The sequence below is a fragment of the Eretmochelys imbricata genome, chromosome 12 (genome assembly GCF_965152235.1).
Source record: "Eretmochelys imbricata isolate rEreImb1 chromosome 12, rEreImb1.hap1, whole genome shotgun sequence".
Classification (NCBI taxonomy): Eukaryota; Metazoa; Chordata; order Testudines; family Cheloniidae; genus Eretmochelys; species Eretmochelys imbricata.
In genome coordinates this window covers 24,463,585-24,487,766 of record NC_135583.1, presented here as the reverse complement: position 1 = coordinate 24,487,766, position 24,182 = coordinate 24,463,585, and the positions used below count along the sequence as shown (strand labels likewise).

At 40.9% G+C, this 24,182-nt stretch overlaps 1 protein-coding gene across 3 annotated transcripts in view; it reads left to right on the top strand.

Moving 5' to 3' along the window:
* Positions 1–24,182, top strand: part of PEPD (peptidase D) — a 223,290-nt gene that overhangs the window by 46,076 nt on the left and 153,032 nt on the right. For 2 of the 3 annotated variants that reach the window (XM_077831256.1, XM_077831254.1), the window contains exon 7: positions 10,082–10,126. The exons of the other annotated variant lie outside the window; for it this stretch is intronic. In XM_077831256.1, coding sequence (XP_077687382.1) covers positions 10,082–10,126 — 45 coding nt within the window. The remainder of the gene's footprint in view (positions 1–10,081; positions 10,127–24,182) is intronic. 3 annotated transcript variants of the gene reach the window in all.

Genomic DNA, 24,182 nt, shown 5'->3' with positions numbered 1-24,182 from the left:
GTAATTTTGGCCTTGTCTCTTGTTTTAATCCTATACAAGTTCCTTCCTGTTAGAACTGTTGGAAATTTTCCGATAGAATGCTTTTCCATCAGAAAAGACCAGTTAGTTGAAAGTGAACAATTCATGGAAATTTCGCTGTTGTTGAATCTTCAGATGAAAGCCACCCATTGGAAGCCTGCCTGGTTTCCTGCCAGTTCACTTGCCTGGTTCCTAGGCAGCCTGCCATGGTTCTGGGGCAGCTCCACCATGCAGACTGCCCCAGAACTCGGAACCCCAGAGCTTGCAGATTCCTGGACCAGCTGGCTCCTTGGGCTGTCTGATTTCCTGCAGCCTGCGGAACCAGCTAGTCTGGGAACCTGGCAGATTTGGGGGTTCTCAGTGTCTAGTTACCCAGCTCCTCAGAAGGAAGCCTGAAATCCTGGGGACAGTCAGTGTTTCTAGGCTCCCTGCTGCAGACCTGGAAGTCCTAGGACAGGCAACTAAGGTCTGTAGCTGCAGGGCAGTCCCACCATGTGGACTGCTAGAGGGTCAAGGGATCCCAGGGTTTCCAGATTTCTGGGGCAGCTGGTTCTCCGAACTGCCTGATTCCTGCAGCCTACCAAGCCACCTCCCCGAGACTCAGGAAGACTCAGGACTGGCAGCTCTGTGTCTAGTCTCCCAGTTCCACAGCAGGGATCCTGGAAGGCCTGAGAGCCCCAACTCAGAGGGGTTCCAGGGGTCCATGGCAGCAGGGCAGCTGGCCCTGGAGTCTGGAAGCCTTGGGTTTTCTGGGCCCAGGGGATTTTCGTGAGAGGGCTACCCTAGAGCCATAGACCCTGGAAGTCCAGGCATCTGCTGACTGAAATTGATATGATTCTTATCAATGTTACAGATGCCCACTACAGAATAGCAACTGTGAGTGAAACTGACAAGAATCATACCCATTTCAGCCAGCAGCTACTGGAGTCCTAAGGACTCTATTTCATTTTGGAAAACACTGTATGTAGATGTTTTAGAAACACCCATTTTACAGATTTCCATTTTGTTGGAAAATTTGAAATACAATATCTTTTAATTGCAAATTGGAACAAAACCAAACATTAAAATGCTGAAAATTTCCCACAGTAAGGAAATTCTGAGTTTTGACCAACTCTACTTCCTGGGCATTAGGCCTGTAATAGTATAAGCTAAGTGCTATAAACTATCATAACTCTCTTCCAAATTTGGTGATTTAGCAGAATATGTTCTTTAGCTTACCACTGCAGTTCTGTGTTAAATAGCTTCACGGGTATCTTCTGTAAACTTAATAAATCTGCATGATGGTAGACCCAGATAAAGTGTTTTCAGCTCATTTGTTAACTACATAAAAGGTAAAACAGCATGGAGGGTTCCTGTAAGAAAACCTGCAGATATGACCTGCTGTCTTACTACACTACATACTAATCAATATATTAATTTAAAGAGCACCCTAGATTTTAATCAGTTATAATTAGGATGTATTGTAGGCCATCGGATAATATAACAGGAGGTTCTAATTCCTTACCATACTATCTTTCTTGCTATACCAATAGAATTATTTGTAGATGCCAGTAGTCTTATAAATATATATCCTGTCCCAAAATAATAGTAATATAAAAACTGGTAGAGAGTGGAGAAAGCTGTTGCAACACTCATTTCTCTTTTAACTCTCCAAACAGTGACTCCTTGAGAATTTCCCTAACACATTCTATATGTATCTTGTCCTGTTCCTTATTAACTCCATTTATTTATTTATTTAGGCTGTATGAGCTATATACACTAAACGCCTCATATGTTTTCAGTTTTCTCCATGACACATTTTATTTTATTTTTTTATATGTGCTCATGGTTAACACGCAAGGTGTCGGGTTTTTCATCTGTTGTACTTCAGAGTTAGGTTTACAAACTAAATCATTCTGTTTGGAAAGTTCACACATTCTTCACAGAAAGCAAATGGCAGGGACTACATTTTTACCAATCCTCAAGCTAGCTTCTGACAGTCTTGTTTTCTAAACTGCATGTGTGTGTAAAAATACATGTCCACTTACTGTTGCCTAACTTGGGTGTGTAAATCCTACATTTACATATGTAAATGGAATATTGGGCATGCATTTGCTTGTATGCAGGTTAGAAAACAATTTGCCCCAACCTCCCCTCCCCCAATAGATAAAGTGAGGGTTTGCTCATGCAGATAATATACATGCAATCTTGTGAGCACAAAATTAAGCTCCTTCCAATTTTTTCCCCTCAAAACAGAATACATACTTGGGGTACTGCCTTCTAGAATTAATAGCATTATGAAGAAGTGTTACCAGATTTGCCCGTTACTTTGGGATACGCTCATTTGTTAGGGTTACTCTTCTGGGGAGTGGGTTTCTGTAATTCTATCAATGTACTGCTTGTATCACTTGTGTTTTCATACGGAGCGCTACCTCTCCCTTCTGCAAGTTCCCTCCCAATGGAGCTATCCTGCAGGACCTAGGTTCCGCCGGGCTGGGGTCCTCCAGCCCCAGAATCAGATGAACAGACACACATATTAACAGAGCACCTGGTCAATCAGCACTCCCAAGCTGACCCCTTATATGTCCCTGGACTCAGCAGGCTGGGTCGAGCAGCACCTCCAAGCTGCCACCCTCCTGTGCCACGGGCACCGCATCAGAATAGAGTACGCCTGAGCAGGCTGGGTCGAGCAGTACTTCAGGCTGCCACCCTCCTATGCCACAGGTTCAGCACACCCCTAGCCCCACTTTCATGGTACAATTGTTCTGGTAGTAACCCACTTGATGAACAAACCCCACAGGATTTTTGGATGCTACTGGGATCTTTAGCTTTGGTAAGAGGAGCATTGCTGCAGAGCAAATGGGGAAGCCAAAACATAAAAGAGAGAGAGGGAGAGAGGAAGGGAAGCAACCAGCTTAACCACAAAAGTTATTTATTGCCAGGTAATAGCCATACAAGGAGAGCCAAACAAACAAAACAGTTACAATATTAAATCTAGCTTAAATTTGATTACAAAAGTCAGGTTTAGAAAACTACACCTGATCACACAAGTCAGGGTTAGAAAGGTATACCTAGAGTAGAAAGAAAAACAGAGAGAGAGAGTTGGGTTCTCACCACACTGTGAAGCTTGAACCGGTTGGGGTTCCCAGGTGGTGGTGGTAACTGAGGGTCTGGAGTGCTGTAGACAGGCAGGGCCCCCAGCACGATTAGTCAGGAGAAGTAGTAGTCCCAGTGGAACTGATACAGATTTTGGATCCAGGCATCAGAACACTTACTTGAGTTTGTTAGGTTTTTTTGTAGGGAAACAACAGTGGTTCAAGGGAGAACACTAGATTTGTTTATGGGTAAACTGCTGGCTCAAGGGAGTATACCAGAGTTGTTTTGTTCAGGCTAGACAATAGGAACTGATCATTCCTGGCTATGGGCAGTGTTCCTTCACGGGAGCTCACAATGCAATTTTGGATACCAGTAAAGGATTTATGATGAAAATTGGCCTGATAACTACTGAACTGGGTGTGTGCAGGCATGGGTTCATTAACATCTGGAGCAGAGATCCCCCATCATGCAATGCTTCCCCGCTTTTCTGGTCCCAGAGTTCATTGCAGTTCTTGCCTTGGAATCTCTGTTCTCCATTCTGTATGCTAATGGAGATGACTCCCTGTCCCATCTCTGATGCAAATGAGGCTGGGGAGTTGCCTTAATCCTGTCATCCTTGTCCGGAGGGGTTTAGGTGTGTCTCACGCTGCCTTTTCATTGCTTTTTGTAAGTCTTCTGATCGGTTTTGGTTCAAGCAGAGGCTGCGGAGGGTCTTTGTGAGTCAGACAGGCTTGATACTGCACCCTGGTTCCCCGAGAACACAGGGCTGACAGGTCACAGAAGGTCTCTTATGAATACTTTGTTTCTGTGTATAATCAAAATCTTGTTGCTATGCTAAGTTACTTCAGGCCTGCTCTAATCCAGAGGCCAAAATAAGCAAACTTTCTACTAGAGTTGATCTTGTACTGTATGTTCTCCAAGAGTATGTGGACTCTGTACAATTGGGTGGAGTGTTGTGTCTGAGATAGGAACTAAAGACCTCTCTATATATGTATAATTTAAAAAGTCTTAAACCTCAAGGCAATTCTTCCCAGGAATACCATACCCAGGCTGTTTTGAAGCAATAGGATTCCTTATCTGTCTGAGGTAATGAAAGGTTGCTTTCTGTTGCAGTGTGTATAACTGTGTGGAGTTGCTACTACTGAGTAGTGCTCCAGAAACATTCCATTACTAGTCTATATTGAAGTAGGAATCTACCCCATTTGGCATATGGCTTGTATCCTTTTACTCTTTGCTAGTGTGTGTCCTGGGGCACTCAAGGGGTCTAAATAATTGTTTATCACTGCCTTCCCTGCTTATGGTAATTACATCTCCTGTTTACTTCCATAGGACAACATCTGTACCTTTTCAGGAGAGACTTCTAGCTATTTGGTAGGCAGGTCTCTCTGTTTGAGAACTCCAATTAAACTCCTTCTTCTACAACCATAGGCACAAAGATACTTTTTTTTATTGCTTCTGACAGATGTGAGTAATGCTTTTCAGACTCTCTCCCTCATTCCTCCCCACCCCATATAAAAGATTATTCACTGATTTTTGTTGAATATGCTGGAGATTTACTGCATCTTGCCTCTTTTGACAGATTTCATGCCCTCAGCTCTTAAACCACTTGGCATTGTACTTTTTCCCTTTCTCTCCCTAATTTGTAGTTGTATCTTCTCAAGAGACTGTCAGTTCTGTCCATACAAGTTGCTTAATTTCTTTGACCACAATAGAGAGTCTTGCTATTAAGTGCTGCTAACTGATTGAACTGTGGGGGAAAAAGAGCTTCCAAATGAAATCTGCTGTATTTGTAATTTCTTGTAACTGTAAAAAATATTTCTGTGCATTACTTTGATTTCTTTTGTAATAAACTTGAAACACCTTTAATTTTTTACCCAAGTTCTTATTTCTCCAACTCTTTGCTTTATTAAAATGCTTGCCTATATGTTTACATGAATTGTGATGTCTTTAAATATGACTCGAGCTGGACTGTTTGACAGAACCTATACTCTCCCTCACATAAATAGTATGCAGTCTTTTTAGCTCTTGCTATTCATAGGTTATCTAGACTTTCTGGGCTATTTATGAAGATGTATGTTGTTCCCATATTCTTGATTATCTCAATATTTTAGAGACCTGGTGAAGATGAATTTGCTTTTCAGGACCCCTTCTTGTTTTACTTCGTTCCATTTGTGTGTTGTCTTCCATGTTTGCTGTGCTCCAGTGTTTTTTTGCTATGGATAATATTAGAAATAATATCACTTCGTAAAGCAGTTAAATCTTGTTCTCTATTTTCAGGATGTTCATCTGCTCCTGACAGAAGCTGCCTCTTACTTGTCCTAATAATGTTGCTTCCTTGCGTCACTTCTTCAACGTTTGGAATGTCTCCTTGAACATTAATTATCTTAGCTATTTTATTAATTTCCCACTTCAGAGCAATTACCGTGTCTCCATTTTGATCCCTGGGTTATTTCTACCTTGGCTGAAAGGCCAACCTTAGATTGCCTTTGTCTTGCCAGTGATGAGCAGGTTCACTTTTATGTATCTGCAGAAATGAACCTCTAATAATGATTCACATTACCATTTCCTATAGTATAGCCATCACTTGTTCTCCTGTTTAACTTCAGACTGTACATTTTGAAGAACTAAAAAGCAGTTGGTATGTTAGCTGCAACTTGTAAAAGTACAGAATTGTTTGTCTTTGTAAATGTTTCTGTTCACTAATGAATACTCATGTGCGGTATCATAGTCCTCCATAGGGAGAAAAGTGTTTTTTAAATTGTTTACAGTAGGAGACTGCTTATGAAACCTGGTTCCTGTTCATGCTTCTGAAACTTACTTGATTTTTAACCTTGGACAGGTAACATAGCCTCTACCTGTTTTCCCAACTGTAAAATAGGCACAGTGATTTACCTGCCTCACATGACTGTAATGAAACATAATGCTTGTAAAATGCTTTCTTATCTTGAGTATAAGCACTATAAAATAATACAGCTCAAACATCAGATTATGTTCATACAAACTACAGTGCTGTGGTTTAATTTAAAAAGGCATTGAATTAATCTTTTTTACTTACAAGACATATTGAAGTGTGATTTTTTTTTTTCAAAATTATTTGATGTAAGAGATTCAGACATCTCCTTAAAAATTGTTGGAATGTTTGGTGCTTTCAGAATGTCACCTGTTGGTCTGACAGAGCAAGACTGACCTTTAGATTACTCTGCAAGGTTCCTCTCTCTGATGCAGGCCTAGTACATTTTCAGGAAGGGTTTGACATTTCATAATAGAGGGAGGGAGATTTGGTCTTGTATCTTTAATTGATACGCTGACAAGTGTAAGATTTCTATAGTTTTTTTTATCATACATGCATGAAGAGTTTCTGATCAGCGTATTTTGTAAGCAGGAAAAGCATTTACAGTGGCTGCTTATTCAGGATACGTAGACTGACTTTTTGGAAATGCATGAAATTGCCATGTTTATTAAAGAACTGGGCACAAAATTAATTCTGTTTGGACATGCAGTTAAATATAATATATCTTAGCTGTGTTGATTAATTGGGGATATTAACACATGTTACAGATTGTATAGCCACAGCAAAATGTCAGTTTTCCTTCTCCCTCCAGTCCATGTGTCAGATTTTCCAAGTGTTGTCAATTTGCAAATTGCAGTGAGATTTAAAATTGGATTGGTTTATATGATCCTCTTAGCAGAAGGACAGCCGGGGGTTCATTTTTTTAGAGTATAATTGTCTGCTATCAAGTATAATCTAAACTTTTTAGAAGAATAAACTGGAATATTTATGTAATACTTTATATAAAATATTTTTGCTTCTCTGCTATTTGTGCATCCATATTAATGACTACATGTTCTTCCCCTTAGGGAAGTACCTTTACAGTGTAGTTTGTTCAGCTCCCTCATTGCTAATTAAAGTGAAGTATAATTTGAGTAATTAGTACGGGCGCCCTTGCAGTCATAAGTAGGGATAGCCTGCAGCCGTACTGCTTGTGTTGTGAGCCTGTCAGCATTAACAAAGGATTGAGCCAGGTCATTTCTTAGCTGATAGATTTCCAAGGATGAACTGTGTAGAATAGATGATGCTGTTCCCTATGATTGAGCCAATTCCCCACCATTGTGTTCTAAGCTGCTATTCTGTACCTATCATTGTGGTATCTGCAACGCTATCTTTCAGGTCATGTCTACACTTAAAACGCTGCAGCAGTGTTGTAGCAGTTTAATGAAGATGCTCTACACTGATGGGAGAGAGCTCTCTCGTTGGCGTAGTTAATCTGCCTCCTCAAGAGGCGATAGCTATGTTGGTGGGATAAGCTCTCTTGCCACCATAGCACTGTCTACATGGGGATGGGGAGGATGGGGGAAATAAGGAGGGATGGTTTGGTTGGTATAGCTACTGTTGCTCAGGAGTGTGGATTTTTCACACCCCTGAGTGACGTAGTTATACCAATATAGGTCTGTAGTGTAGACCAGACCTCAGATGAGAGATAAAACTGAAGTCCTGACTGTGACCTCTGGTCCCTTATTCATGCCATTCCTCTGTTTTCTGGCTTTTCCCATGTGCCTGCTGACCACAGCTGGTATTTAGGTGCCATATCTTAGGCAGTTGCCTCAACGTCGTGCTCTGGAATAGGTACTCTTCTCTACAAAGGTAGTGACTTCTGCAAATCTATTTAGTGACTCATCTGCCTCTGGCTTTTTTGTTCTCTCAGTCCTAAGTAGATCTTCTGAAAGAGGCTTATATTTCTTTTTGTTTCATTCAGTCCTTTGCATTTGGCTGCCTTTTTTTGAGTTTGATCTCTTGTTTGGTTGGTTTGAGTAATTTTGCATCCTTGTATCTTTTGTTATGGTTATAAATTTAATAAGACAACCTCCGATTCACAGGAGAGCCAGTATGTTGGCTGACTAGATATGTATTTTCATCTTTCCTAGGTGCTTGCCTTCCCTGTCCTTTATGGTCTCTTAACCTTTCCCCTCAGAAATTGGGCTTTTTTTTCCTACTCATGTCATTGGCTGTTTTGTACTTGTCCATTAGAGAGACAAAGGTGGATGAGGTAATATCTTTTATTGGACCAACTTCTGTTGGTGAGAGAGACAAGCTGGGGCCAAACCTGAAGAAGATCTCTGTGTAGCTCAAAAGTTTGTCTCTTTCATGAACAGAAATTGATCCAATAAAAGATATTACTTCACCCACCTTGTCTCTATAATATCCTGGGACCAACATGGCTACAACGCTGTATTTGTCTATGAAAGTTTAAATAGAGCTGCTAGTGCAACTTTCTGCCTTGTTACAATATCTCTTTGTGCTATTTTTCTTCATCAGTCTGCTCTGAGTTTGCATTTCATTTGTTGTATTGATGTCACTTATGTCATTTGCAGCTTATATCCTTTCATATCTTGTTTCCTTTAATCTCTCTTTAGGGGCATGGTGGAATACTCTTCAGCCAGAGATGGAATTCAATCTTTTGTTCATTGAACCTCTCTATATTAACTTTATTACCTTGTTCATCTGTTTTTCTCTGTGTACATTTGTGTTTAACTGGCTCTTGCGTCCCAGGATTACTTCTGTATAGAACTACTTTAACAGCAGTTACTGGGGTGATGTTCAGATGTTGTTCTTGAAGAAAATAAAACTAGACTCTCTCATGTTTCCAAGTGACCAGTTGTTTTCTATAATGATGCAGAATGCTGAATTGTGGTTTTCATGTTGTGGGGGTGTCTAAATGAAGACCCTTAATATTGAATATGGTGCAACATGTAGTTGTATTTGTTGAAGTCTGAGATAAGTTGGCATTTTCTGTCTCATGCTCTTGAAGTAGGAATACAAAGCCCCTGACCCTCACATTTTTAGATTGTATCGGTTCATGAGCACATGTAGAAATACTTTTGTTTGTTGTATTCATAGATTGATAGGTTGTTGCTCTGCCATCTGAACCCCCAGACATTTAAAGGAACTAATCCCTTAAAAATTGGGTTTGTGCTTTTTTGGTGCCTTATGATATATATAAAGAAGTCCTGAAAGGCGCGTGCACTTTTTTTTTTAAAATACTTCGGAAATGGTGAGAGGAACCTCTAGTCTGTTTTCCCTAGCTTCACTGAAAGGTCTATTGGGGTGGGACATCCCGGAGCATTTTCATTGTGAGCTCTCAAACTCTAATTGAAGAGCTCATGGCACGGGATTGTCCTTTTATTCAAAATGTTTAGTAGTCATTGAAATGAAGTGTTAACAACAAAAACAAAATCCCTTCTCCCTGCTTAATGTCTCAACCTTTACTCTGCTGGCTCTTGTAATATGAAATGACAACAACTGCTCTAGTTATCAGTCTTTGACAAGATGTAAATGTCTAATGTAGGAAACAAAGAGAGCCCCTCCTTCCACAGTGTCTTGAGAGGTGGTTGTGGGGAGTTGGAACCTTCACATTCCCTTTATGCATCACAGAGAAGCACAAAGAGGACACATCCTTTTTTATTTTTTCTCTGTGCAGTTCACCTTTGACAAGTTTGTTTAAATATTATTTGATTTCCCCAAGATTTGAAACTGCTAAAGAACTTTAGGGATGAACATGAAACATTCACCATTTTAATTTTAGTCAAGTGTATTTGAGGGATAAAAATGGAAAATTATATTTTACCTATTTATAAAAAAACCTCACTCCTAGATAGGGACAACTAGCATGTATGCCCTCTGAGCCTGATCTTGAAAATGCTTTAACATGGGTTTAAATGTATACATATAATTAATCCCATTGACTTCAATGGGACTACTGACATGGGTAAAGATAAGCACATGCATTTGCAGGATTGGGAACCTAAATACGTTTTTAAAAATTATGATGCAGTACATTATTTGATAACTAAAACTGTACTAGTTATCATGTGCTCAGATGAGACACTATGTAAAATGCATTTTGGTATTGTGTTTAAAAAATTCTGGCATCCACAATTCATAGTATTGCTAGTTTTTAATTCTGGTGTGTTGTTGGGTTTTTTTTGTTAGATTTAATGTGAACAATAAAATTCTTCATCCTGAAATTGCGGAATGGTAAGTAGTTTATAACCTTTCTTTTCCTATGCCTTTTTTTGTAACTTGTTTATTTTATTACTTCTCCCAGCAGAATCTGGTAAATTCCTTATTGCATGTTTTACAGTAGACATTCCAACAGAAGCCTCTCCCTTTACTGTTTGACATTTTTTTATTCTTATGTTTCATGCTGGGAATGAAAATAACATGCAAAGATTTAGTTTTTACTTTCTTTTAAAAATCAACATTCTGTAACACCATAAGGAACAGAGAAGTTAAGTAACATTTAAAAGGTCTAGGCATTACTACAATGAATACCAAAGGAACTATTAATTTAAAACTTGATATGAGGGGTGCCATTTTATAAACATTGTTTTTACTTCCTTTAAGGTTTATTTTAATAGCATTAATTCTGATGAATTATTTTATTGTTCATATATATATCATATGTAATTCTAGAGGAACTCCATAGCAATCTATTTATATGTTAACACCAACCTAAGATAAACCAAATTATAAGGTGCCATAGAACATTAATGTTAATATTGCTTAATTTGTTACAATATTAGTTACAACACTTTGTAATATACGTAAGTTATAGTAACATACTATTTTGTCTTAGAAAGCTTTTGCGTTTTGGTACCCACGATTCCTCCATTTTAACAGTATCATTAATGTTGTCTTAACAACCGTTTTATAACTAAGGCTTTCTAGTTTTTCATTTAGCAAATTAACTGAAGAGACAGCAGAGTGGATTTTTGCTAATTAAATTGGTTTTTAACTAAGCATTTTAAATGTATTAGTGTGGAGCTGAGAAAACAAAACCTTACTTATGACAGATAAGCTACTTGTTTTTCAGAACCTTTAAAAAATAAACAGGAAAAATACATACTGCATCCTACTATTGCAGCTTAATATATTACAGGCTACTATACATTACTCTTATTAATAACTTGTGTTAATAATAAACATTACTCTAGTATGAATAATCTTCTGTACAGTAGTCCATGTACTGAAAAGAAGTGTGAAGTTGAAATTTGTCTTGAAGGCACCTGGTCATTAACATATCAGAGTAATGGAAGCTTAATAAGCCGATTCTTTGTTCTGTTGCATATTCATTTCACTACTTTGGTAGTGTAATAATGTTTTAAAAGAAAAAAAGGAACACTTTTTAGATAAAATAAAGCTGTATTAGAGTCATCAGTATGAGATGGAGATGTGCAGTAGCTGAGTTCCTCTTCTGCAGTTCCCGCACAATTTAGGAGAGGGAAAGTCTCTTAGTGCAGAAACCTGTGACAGCCGCATAAACATTTAGAGTATGGACTTATTTATATTTATATTTATATATATATATATATATATATATATGTACACACAGAAGAAGGAAGTTCCCATGCAGAAGCTTTAATAATTTAGAGTCAAGGTTTCTGAATTAGGTGCTTGATCTTGCAAGGTGCTAAACTCTCTATGAAGTGCATAGAACACATTGGTAGTCACTGTGAAATCAATGGAGCTACTCAAATACTCAAAATTAAACATAAGCTTAAGTGCCTTGTTATGATATAGACCAGTTCAGTGTGTATATCACTAATAGTTATGGCCCAAGATATACGTATTAATGAAGTTTAGGTTGAAAGAGTTTGTTATACATTTCAAGAAACTTCTTATAAATTGTTGCTTTTAATTTTCCCCCTCATTTTTCTGGTATTAAAAAAAGCTACAATCCATCCCCTGTTCCCCTTATCAAAGTAACATCTTGTTTAAAAAAATATTAAAGTTAAGTGTTGCCCAAGAGTGGGGCTGAACCCATGAGTTCTATATGAACTAGCATTGTCCTAATCGCTGGTTTCACACTGGTATATTGACCTGGGGTTGAACCTGGAGATTCAGATAGTCACTGTTATACCTAGATTAGAGCAAACTGACTGGCTCTCATGATGTTAGTGTGACAGATATTGCAATCCCTTGTAATATTGTTGGGGACCATATTTTATTAAGTTTATGTATCATGGTGGTCCAAGGATTGTATGCAATGGGGGGGGTATCACAAGTCTTCCAGGAACCCAAAATAGTAGGGGGTGATTGAGGTGAATCACTTACGTTGCGAACATCTCCACAGAGATACCACCCCCTGAAGAGGCTTGCATATACTGGTTCAAACTGGGTTTTCCAGAGACCAACAGACCAAAAGAGGGCTTTTGATATAAAAAGGCTGGATTTAAATTTTCTCCTCCAGCAAATGGACAGGACCTTCAGTCAAAGGCGGGCCCCAACTCTTGTGGAAGGGTTGGAAGGACTTTTTCCCACTAGGACCCCATAAGACAGATGGGTGACTCCTGGTATATTTAAAGATGATGTGTTTAAATCTGTTCATTGTTTTTATTATGTTTCATCTGTAATGTTTTTTCCTTAAGAATAAATGTGCTTGTTTGTATGGTAATTTGTAACTACTGGCAATACGCTGTTCATAGCCCTCTGAGAGAAAGCCTTTAGTCAGACTGACTTAATGGGCGTATCACAGTGTAAACTGTGCAGACTTAAAGCCCCTGGTCAGAAGGACAATGAGCAGGTGATTTCAGAGACCTGAGACCTGACTGGGCATTCCCGGAGTGGGCAACAGAGGAGGGGATACAGGTGCAGTTACTCTGAAACTATAACAGCTAGCACTTCAGAATAAATGTCACAGACTGTTTGCGTGTGAGGCAGTCAGGGTTGGTATCATAGTACTGCAGTATTTCTTATATGAAGCAAGATTACTTCAAGCATTTTGAACGGGTACTTAGATAAGTCTACTATTAAACTCCTTTTCCATTTTCTTGTCCATACAAATCTTGAGAGTCAAAGATAATTTATAGGGTGAGAGAATTTATTTAGCAGTTCAGATAAACTTGACAGGTACTCCGTTAGCATGGCTGGAAGTTTAGAATAGAGTTGCTGAATATGTTTAGATAATGCTATGTTTTATATGTGGTCACTTTCTATTGCATACAATTTCTGATCCAGATGTCCTTTTAAATATTGCTCCACCACTGATTTGTTCATCTTAATGCATGCAAAATTATGGAGGTGCTCTTGTAGCTCCTTAGTTAAAGTTGCATTGTGATTTCCACTTCAGGCAGATGCTAAATCCTTCAAAAATATATATTAGTCTCTCAGAAGCATTCAAAGTATCTCTGTTGCAACAAGATCAAGATCCTTGGATTTGGGGCATTGCACATGGGAAAGGAGGGAATCACTTAAAGGAGCCTTCTACAAATGGCTACCTTTGGAAATTTACAGGAAGGAGTCTCATGATTCTGTGGATCACTAAGAATGTCAACAGGTGGCTGTCTGAAAATTGGTACCCCCTTCTGAGACCACAGCTCAACAGCATCAGATTGAGGCTACAGTATGTGCAGGAGGGAGAGTAAAGGTAGATGAGGGATGTGAGGTGGAACTGTAGGGGAGGAAATCAGAAGGAAAGTCTGAATTGAACTTGAAGAGATTGGTGGAGCTAGCAGTGGTGCAGAAAGAATCTCCTTTCTACTATATTGTACTTGAAAGCGAGAGAAGAACTTTGGACCTCAATTCATTCCCAATTTAAAAAATAGCACTTGGTATGCTTTCTCAGGGCACATAGCTCTTCAGAAAATTCTACTGTAGTTGTCAGAGTTCAGGTTTTGTGTTCAGGTGTAGTTGTAAAGGTGGTGTGTTCTTCATAACTTGGAAGCAAGTGTTTTTTGGGGGGTAAGGAGTCTAGCTGTTTGGGTGATATGGGATATGCACCAAGACTGCCTTAATTAATGGTTTCCTTGGCTTTTTCAGTTTGTACCTAAGCAACATTAGCTGGAAAGTAATAAATTTTTGGAATGAAGAATATATTTTTTTAGAATATCGAATAGTTCGGGTCAATTGTATACTACATTTCGTGACAGGGGTGCACAAAAAGTCTTCTCCTTAAAGTTGAATTGATTAATTTGAGTTGTATTTTTCCATTGACGTATTTACCCTTTCATATTTTAGCAAAAGCTATAACATTTTGTTTTCCATTATATTTGTTGGAGAAATCCCATTTTGTCAAAATTGGCAACTAAAGGTTAAATGGCTGAGCCTTCTGAACCAACAATAAATGTGAACTAGAATCTCCCACTGTCCTCTAACACCCTACTGGGACAAGGGTTCAGTACTGACAAGAGTGTATGATAAATTATGGATCGGATGTCCCCGATACTCTTTAAGCCTTTGTTTTCAGAGTTTTCTAATTAAACTGATTTATCACGCAATTTGAAAGATGAAACATATAAAAAGAACTTGACCTGAAAACTGAATGTATTTTCAATTTTTTTTGCAGTTATTGCAGAAGTTTTGTTTTAGATTATTTACATATCCAATACAATTTAAAACATACATTTAAGTGCTTTATTTAAAACGCCAGTTTAAAAATATAAAACATATATGCTGGATATGTAGTATACTTTAAATATTGAACCCCCTCTTCTCCCCCCGAAAAACACAACCCAGACACTAAACCTGTTTGACCTCATATGTCAATCAGAATGAAGTTTTTCTACAGTTGCACAACGGGCTATTGTCAGTCTATAGTCCCAGTGTCCTTAATGCTGATCTCTACATCAATCATTTTATTGAAATAGAAATAAAGTAATTGCAATGAAACATTGTCACTGGATAAATGTGTCCCAGTTGGAACATGACTAAAAGCCATCCCTTTGCCTGGGCGTTTATCTGACAGAAGCAGCTCATTACTCATAGTCACTGTTCTATTTCATTGCTTTTCTTCTTTAATTGAATAGAATCAAGCACTAAAAATACCAATTGTTATATAATGTTTGCAATAATTTTGGTATTTTAATAACTTGTAGTATATCTTAGAGGGGTTATCTGAACAGTGGGGGAGAAGCATTTAGCAATATATGAGCATTTTGTTTATATATGCTGTATTTCACTAGCAGCTTTAGGAATGATGAACTTGAGTGTTTATGTATGGTCGGTTTCATGTCTTCTTTGCTTTTTGCATATTTTGAGGGACAGCTGCAACTTTTTTTCTTTTGTTTGAGTGGATCCTCCTACAAATGAGAGAAATTGCTATGTAGCTAACTTTGCCACATGTTTTAAAACTGGGCATGAGTTTTGAGAGTGCATTTATATGTATATTTCATATTTTCATGTTTCTGTAGAAACCTTGTAATACTTTGATCAGTCAGTGCTTGGTCTTTAGAGATATGTTTAAGATCTCAAGGATCATTTTGTGTTCATTATACAACTTTCTCTTTCAAGCATGTATAACTTGCCCCCATTTAAAATCTTTGGGTAACTAAAAATTGTATTGTTGGATAATTTACCAATAAAGTAAATGGGCATAGGAAATCCTGTAATTTTAGCACTTTTACACTTTAGGCACATAGTTTAAGGATAGCTTCAGGATGCGCAGGAGTGAATTAGGAATTAGGGAATGAGCATGAATCATAGGATTTTGGAACTACAGGATGTAGGCACTACAGAGCCTGTGTTAAAGGAAAGAAAGTGACTAAGAAAATGCAGAAGGAGGTTGTTTAATAATAATCAGTTACTGTTTTTGTGAACATAGTAAAAGAATTACTTTGTTTGATAGTTTAAAACAGATAGTAGATCAGATCTTCTTCTTAGTGTGCTTTCTCATGTTGATTCCATTCTAGGTGTGTGCGCGCCCATGTGCACAGTTGTCAGAGATTTTTGCCTCGTGGTATCCATAGGGTCGGCTGTGGCACTCCCTTGAGTGCCGCGCTCATGCTCTGGTATATTAAGCACCACCGGCCCTACGCCCTCTCAGTTCTTTCTTACTGCCCATGACAGTTGGTCGGAGCACCTTGTCTTGCTTTGTAAGAGTGTTCGTGGTTCTTTAAAACCCATTGTCTATCTTCTTTGTATATCATTCGTAGGTACTTAACCGTTGAATAAAGTGTTAGGTTTGTTTGATAGAGTCCCAGCTGGGACTTCACCCTGAAGCAGGGCATGCCCTGTTCCCCCAGCTTCAAACCATGCTCATCATGCAACAGGCCGATGCCTATTAGTGATCCCCAGGACAGCTGTTTGAAGTGCTTGAAAGAACAAGGGCAGAACCTGTTAAGAACTTTTGAGCGGGGTATCCACTTGAGGGCCCTCCTCATAGAGGCTGCGGTTCATCCTGCATCCCTCCCACTTGGACCCCGCTCCCAGTACCTTGGCATTGGTGCAGAGTGCACTGCCGGCACCAGGCCCCACCGGGCACTGTTCCCCCTCCCTGGTGCCCAAGAAGTGGCAAAAGAAGAAGAGCCCCTCGGCACCAGAAGGGAGAGGGGCTTCGGGCAAAGGACCTATGTCAGGCCACATGCCCACCCTGGAGCTTCACGATGGTACTGCTGCAGTCAGACCCCCAAGCCCAGCCATGGATCTGCTTCCGACTCCCAGGAGCGGCAGGGGACCCTGGCTTCTCCTAGGGCCTTCATTGCCCTGCATTGCCATTGCATCTGTGGCCGGCTAAAGAACAAGTAGGCCGGCCACAGATGCCACACCAGGTGTCAGACTCAGCTAAGACCTCAACGTCCAAGGGCAAGCTGGTCATGGGGCCACCCCATTAAGGCAGGGGAGCGTCCTCGGTCCCCGATTGCAGGCGTGGCTCCTCATCGCCACAGTCTAGGACACTGCCTCCGCATCCTCAGAAGGCCCACATCCCTGATGCTGTGCTTTCCCCCTACAAGGCATGGGACACTGGACTCAAAGCACCAGTCCCCATACCCTCGGTACCAGCAAACTTCCCACCAGATGTCGCCATGGCGCAGGTCACCATCGCCTAGATGGTCTCCTAGGCATCGGTCCCCACCAGTGCGGGATCGCTTCCAGTCACAGCACCGGTCTCCACCTCCCCGGTACTGCTCGTCGGGCAAACACTGATCCTCGCCCTCTTCTCACCAATTGCTGATGAGGATCAGTCAGCAGTCTAAGGACTCCACGGCTCCACCCTGGTCACCAGAGGGGCAATGGTCCGAGTTGGACCAGGAGTTCACTCCCTCTCCAAGGAAGGGTGAATCACCGCCAACCCACGAGACCAGTATGGCATCCGCAGTGGTGGCATGGCAGCAGGGACAGTGGTCTGACCAATGGCCATACTGGAATCTGTGGGGTGTGCCTGTGATGCTGGTCCCGTATTCCCACCTTTGCTCCCTGGTCGCCTTGGACAAACTGCCCCTGGCACCAATGGCACCGAAGTCGGAACACAGTGCCGAGTCCAACTCAGGGACAGCACAGCAGGCTCCAACGCCTAAGGAGCCATCCCTAAAGGAGGAAGGGGAACCGCCCCTTCCTCTGAGGTGTCTGCGGACGAAGCGGTAATGGTCCCCTCCCAAACTGGCAGTCCCCCTGACGACTTCAAGGAGCACAAGACCCTCCTTAAAAGGGTGGATACCAATTTAAACTTGGAGATTGAGGAATCAGCAGAGGAGTCCGATGACCTCTTTAATGAGATATGTCATCCTCCATCCCGGCCTGGGTTGCGCTGCCCGTCCACCCAGGGGTCTTTAAGATTGCAAAATTGCTGTGGCAGACCCCCTCTTCCATTCTGCCTACTTCTAAAAAGGAGGGAAATAAGTACTACGTCCCTGCAAAGGGATCTGAATATCTGTACACGCACCCTCCAGCAGGGTCATTGGTCATGTCCACTGTTAACGAAAGGGACAGGCAGGGACAGGTGAGTGGCACGCCAAAAAGCAAAGATGCCAAGAGATTGGATTTATTTGGCAGGGAAATTTATTCAATGGCAAGCCTTCCATTTTGGGTGTCTAACCACCAGCCCTGTTAGGCAGGTACAGTTTTAATCTATGGGACTCCCTTAGCAAATTCAGGGAGGCCCTCCCGCAGGACCGAGCCCAGATATTTGCCACTTTAGTGGAGGAAGGTGAAGTGGTAGGAAAAGGTGCCCTCCAGATGGCCTGGGACGCTACGGACTCAGCAGCCAAGGTTGTCGCCTCTGCAGTGGTAATGAGGTGCAGCTCTTGGTTACAGTCCTCTGGGTTATCCCAGGAGATGCAGACCACCATTTAGGACTTCCTGTTTGAGGGAGCAGGGCTCTTCTCTGTGCTCACGGACGCAAGGCTCCATGGCCTTAAAGACTCCCGTGCCACCCTCCACTCCTTGGGCCTTCAGACCCCTGAGTTGTTCTGTCCTCTGCCTCCCCAGTGTAGGTCCTGAGTACCTACAGGAAAAAGGACAGAGACAAAGGATTTAAGTAGTGACACTGGTCGTCTTCCCATTCATCTCCTCAGCCTGGCACTTCCAGTAACAAAGGAAGCCAGAAACAGGCATTTTGAGGGTGCGCACGAGGACTGCGCCCAGTCACATCCCAGGATCCACCCTCCTACTCTTTCCTCAGCCACCTGCGCCCCTTCCAGTCGGCCTGGTCACGGCTGACCCTGGACCATTGGGTGCTTGACATAATATCTTCAGGTTACACCCTGCAGTTCGTGGCTGACCATCCCTCCCATCTTCCTTCCCCGTCACTCTTGAGGGACCCTTCTTACAAGCAACTCTTCGTTCAAGAGGTCAAGAACCTTCTGTGCCTGGGGGCAGTGGAGGAGGTCCCTCAAGACATGAAAGGGAAAGCTTTTTACTCCCAAAAGCAAAAGGGGGCCTCAGACCCATTCTGGATCTGTGTCACCTCAACAAGTCTCTCAAGAAGTTGAAGTTTCGCATGGTCTCCCTGGCCTCCATCGTCCCCTCCCTGGACCTGGGAGACTGGTATGCTACCCTTGACTTCAAGGATGCATATTTCCATTTTCCTAGGACACAGACGCTTCCTCCATTTTGTGTTGGGCCAGTGCCATTTCCAATTCACTGTGCTGCCCTTCTGTCCCTTCAGCCTGAGAGTGTTCACAAAGTGCATAGAGCCAGTGGCTGCTTACCTGAGGTGTTGAGGTGTTCAAATTTACCCATACCTTGACGACAGGCTAATAAACAGCCGATCCTGGGATCCGGTGCGGCGGCATCTCTATCTCCATCCCCATCAGTGACCCACATCTTTGATGCCTTGGACCTGCAGTGGAGAGCCTACCTGGGCGATCTCAGTATGCAAGGTCATTGGTCTAGTCACGATCGCTCCCTACACATCAATGTCAGGGAGCTCAGAGCCGTTAACTTGACCTGCCAAACCTTCCTGCCTCACATAAAAGCAGGGTGGTACAGGTCCTGACGGACCGTACAGAGGCTATGTTCTATATCTACAAGCAAGGTGGAACCAGATCATCTGCCTTTTTGCCAAGAAGCCCTCAGGCTTTGGGACTTCTGTGTACAACACAACATACATCTCGTAGCCACACACCTCCCCGGGGCCAATTGCCTCAGCAGGACCTTCTCTTCTCACCATGAGTGGTCCTTCCATCCACAAGTTGTCAGCCTCGTCTTCCAGAGGTGGGGGACTCCCCAGGAGGACCTGTTTACATTCAGACAGAATAAGAAGTGCCACGTTTTCTGCTCGATTCAGGGGATTGACAGAGACTCACTGTCAGATGCTTTTCTGCTCCCAAAACAATGGTAGTCTTCTGCATCCGAACCTGACGGTGCTACACCTGGAGGCTTGGCTGCTGGGTGGTTAAATGTGGAGGAGCACGAGTGCTCGGCCGGTGTCTAATAGGTCCTGTTGGGCAGCAGAAAGCCCTCCACCAGATCAACTTACCTGACCAAATGGAAGCGGTTCGCTTGTTGGTCCTCAGATAAAGGCATTCGGCCCAAGCGGGCCTCGCCGCAATTAATCCTGGACTACCTTCTGCATCTCAAGCTCCACGGCCTGTCCCTTTCATCTATTAAGGTCCTCTGGCTTCCTGTTCTCTCCTTCTCCTTTCCTGGAAAGTCACATTCTTGGTTGCAATAACATCTCTGAGTCTCTGAGATTAGGGCGCTTACCTCGGAACCACTCTTTACGGTCTTTTACAAAGACAATGTTCAGCTGTGACCATACCTGGCTTTCTTGCCACAGTTTCATGTGGGCCAGGACATTTACTTACATGTCTTTTTTCCGTAGTCACATAATTGAAGAAGGAGACTAGGTTGCATTTCCTAGATATCAGGAGAGCGCTAGCCTTCCACTTTGAAAGAACCAAGCCATTCCACAAGTCGATGCAATTGTTTGTTGTGGTGGCTGACAAGATAAAAGGTTGTCCAGTATCTGTTCAAAGAATTTCTTCTTGGATCACTGCCTGCATTCGCTGCTGCTGCGATCAGGCAAAGGTGCCCCCTCCTGCATTTGTAACCGCCCATTCAACCAGAGTGCAAGCCTCTGAGGCAGCTTTCCTACCCCAAGAGCCTATCCAGGACATCTGCAGGGCAGCTAACTGGTTGCCCGTCCACACATTCAGGTCCCATTACACACTTACCCAGCAGGCCTCGGATGATGCTGGCTTCGGTAGAGCAGTGCTGCAAGCCACAAGACCGTGAATTCTGAGCCCACCTCTGAGGATACTGCTTGTGAGTCACCTAGAATGGAATGAACATGAGCAAGCACTTGAAGAAGAAAAAATGGTGACCTACCTTTTCGTAACTGTTGTTCTTCAAGATGTGTTCTCATGTCTATTCCATTACCTGCCCTCCTGCCCCTTCTGTCAGAGTTGCTGGCAACAAGGAACTGAAAGGGCGTGGGACCAGCGGTGCCTAATATACCAGCGCACGAGTGCGGCACTCAAGGGGGCGCCACAGCCGATTCTAGGGATACTGCTAGGCAAAAATTTCTGATGACTATGGATGTCAGTGCGCACACCTAAAATGAAATGGACATGAGCAACACATCTCGAAAAACAACAGTTATGAAAAGGTAGGTAACAATTTTTTACTCTCTTACTCAGCTTTAATTTTTTTTCATTGCTTTAATGAAAGTATTTCCATAGCATAGTAGTTTGCATTAATTCATTCTTCTAACTGAGTAATTATTATAAAATAAATTGTAACCTTAAACTCATAAAACCCAGTAAATTTTTAGATTTAGGGTTGTCCCAGATCTTTAATGCTGCTCCTTAGCATACTACTGGATATGGGAATTTTTATTGCAAGATTACATACTCCCTTATAATTATGGACTAATTTTTGAAGATACAATAAACAGCGTATGAAATATTTATATCAGATAATGCACATAAATAGGTTTGAAGAGTTAGAGTTTAAACTCTTTCTTTGAAGTTCTTAACACTTATTTGAACTGAATCCTAGAGAGAGAACTTAACTGACATAAATATAACACTATTGTGGAAAAAGTGGCTTTTGAAAATTAAATGTAGAACGTAACAGCAGAATTCTGAAAGGATCAAGGCAACTCAGTTCTGTGTGATTTTGTTGCTTATCTAGAGCCTCCATATATAGGCCAGTTGTAAATTGCTAGCACTTGCCCAAAATGCAAGACTTAAGATGAAGTGACCAAAGAGTGAGTTGCGCACACAGTTATAAAAGATACAATTCTGCCATGGAAAGCAGCTAAGAGATTGACAAATGGATTTACATTAAATATAAATAAGATTGATATATTGCTTTGATTTTTTTACCCATATAGTTACTTTCCAAGGGACCCAGATCACTTGTACATTTTTGTACATACAAAGAGAAGCAAATAAATTAGAAAACAGGATGTTTATATGTCTCTGGAGACCAGAATACAGCATCTAAGGAATTCACAATTAAGTTATACCGTAGCCATGCTAATGACTTGTTTGGATCACTTCATTAATAGAGAGTAGGTTCTTGGTATGTTGGGCATGACAGTTTTGAAATTTAGCCAATTGAAAAGTTAAAATTAGTTTCAGGCACCACAGTGTTTCTATTTTAAAGTTTTTCTCTCCCCGTTGCTGTGTGAAAGACCCACAAAGAGGAGAAACTGCCTATGCAGAAAGTGCATATAAAAGCATAAAATATATGTATGAGTGAATAGGGGCGATAGGGAAAAAATCTTTCTCTATTCTAGTTTTAGTAATTATAGGTTACATCTAACAGTAGCTTTTTTAAAAAAAATCATACACGTGTGTGGAATTTTTTTAATTGACTGCTTTCAGTAATTTAGCTGTTAGTCTGAGGCTCAATTTACATACCAACTATGTATATTCTGCAGTTGCATTAGCTTGAGCCAGTAAGCGATTTTTTCCCCATTCAAATATCAATGCAAGTATGCATATTTGGCCATAAGCTGTTTTTAATAGGATGCTTAAGTGCATATATAGTACACAAATACAATATTTTCTTCTCCTTACTAAGGATAATTATCTTAAAAAGTATAAATATTAATAATTGAGAATAGTAGGACTTTCACCATTTGGCTTTTCTTGCAGTGTGAAACTCACTGCTCTTTACAGAAAGCCAGAGAAACTGGACTTTGTGCAGGGAAATGACTACGGGCTTAGAGGAAGAGAAAGGAATATTGTGCACCCAAAGCCCACAAAGCAGGCTGAAGCCCCTCCATGGTTGCTACCCTAATCTGCTGGTTGGAATATAGTCAGCTGTCCTTCTGCAATCCATACCTGGAGGTTTTGAGCCATGTAATCATAAATTTGGTAGCCCAACAACCCCATCTGAGGAAGTCTTTTGCGGTCTTTTATAGATCACCACTACCACCACCACTGTGGCTTGAGGTGCAGAGGCCTCTGGGCAGTTGCACTGCCTGCAACCTCCCCTCATGGCAATCAAAAGCAGCACTTGTGTAGTGCGGAGGGCCTTGTGATGGCTCTCCAAGTGAGTGGATATTTCCTTACAGTTGCAGTGTTTAAATACCTAGAAACAAGGGTGGCAAAGGCCACAGAAATGCCTATAAATAAAACTAATGCTAAATATGATCTCCTTTATGCAAAAGACAACATAAAAGTTATCATGCAAAGCAGAACATAAAGTTTTAAATAAATGTCTTGAAAATAAAGCTTTGTGATCTATTCTGGTAGAGTGGGCTTTAGTCCATACTGTTTGTATATGTAGTTGAGCAGTTAGTAATTTGTCAGGAGCTGATCGCAGTAGAGATTAGACATTAAACTATGAAATAAACTATTTGTGAGGCACCTACAGATTACAGATGTATACTGTATATTGAAAGCAATAAAAAGGCAGATCAAACAGGTCTTAAATTGTCCGACTAGCACCTTTGGTACTCCAAAGAACACTATCAGAAATCAATAAACTGTTACTCCCTCAATCTAACAAGAATACAGTTAAATTGCTATTCCATGTCCCTTCTCCAAAATAGAGCAATTAATCTCCTCATCTGTACTTGGAATGGGAATATTTTATACCATTCTAGAATTATTCTTCTGGTTTTTCATCCATTCTAAAACACTATTTTTGAATGTATCAGAGGGGTAGCCGTGTTAGTCTGGATCTGTAAAAGCTGCAAAGAGTCCGCTTATGCTCCAATACATCTGTTAGTCTATAAGGTGCCACAGGACTCTTTGCTGCTATTTTTGAATGGTTTATGCCAGTGGTAAAATTCTCATTGTGCTTAATAATTATTTTGTGTTATTTCCTAAGCTGTCAAGAAAAATCTAACCTGTTCCCCTTTACCATGTTTCTGTTTATAATAGAATTTCAATCTGTATCAGCAGTTTTATGAAGGTGCCTTGATTGTCACCAATAAATATTATTTGTGAATGAAATGCACTATGTCCCGCCATCTCAAATAATTCTTGATTTGCAGTCAAATCTATGGAGAACTTCTCCTGTCACACACATGTTGGATGAATAAACAATTTCTGAGTTTCATTAAAGCAAGCCACGGGAGCACAAATATTTAGGCTTGGCAGAATTCAATTTTTTAAAAAATAATGTTGACAAATAAGGCTGATTATTTTTAAACATTTTTTAAGATTTTTATTGACTTAAATGTTCACAGTTTTGGATAATTGTTAGGAGGCAGGCAAGTATTTAATGACAGCAGACATTGAGATTTAAAAACTTAAAGCTTTATAACTCTTAAAACAGATATTTTCAACATATAAAATACACAAATTAAATATTCTTAAATCAATAAATTTTCATTGGTTTGTGTGTGTGTGTGTATGGTAAAACTGATATTTACCAACATTTATTGATTTAAAAATCTAATCCTTCCAAGCCT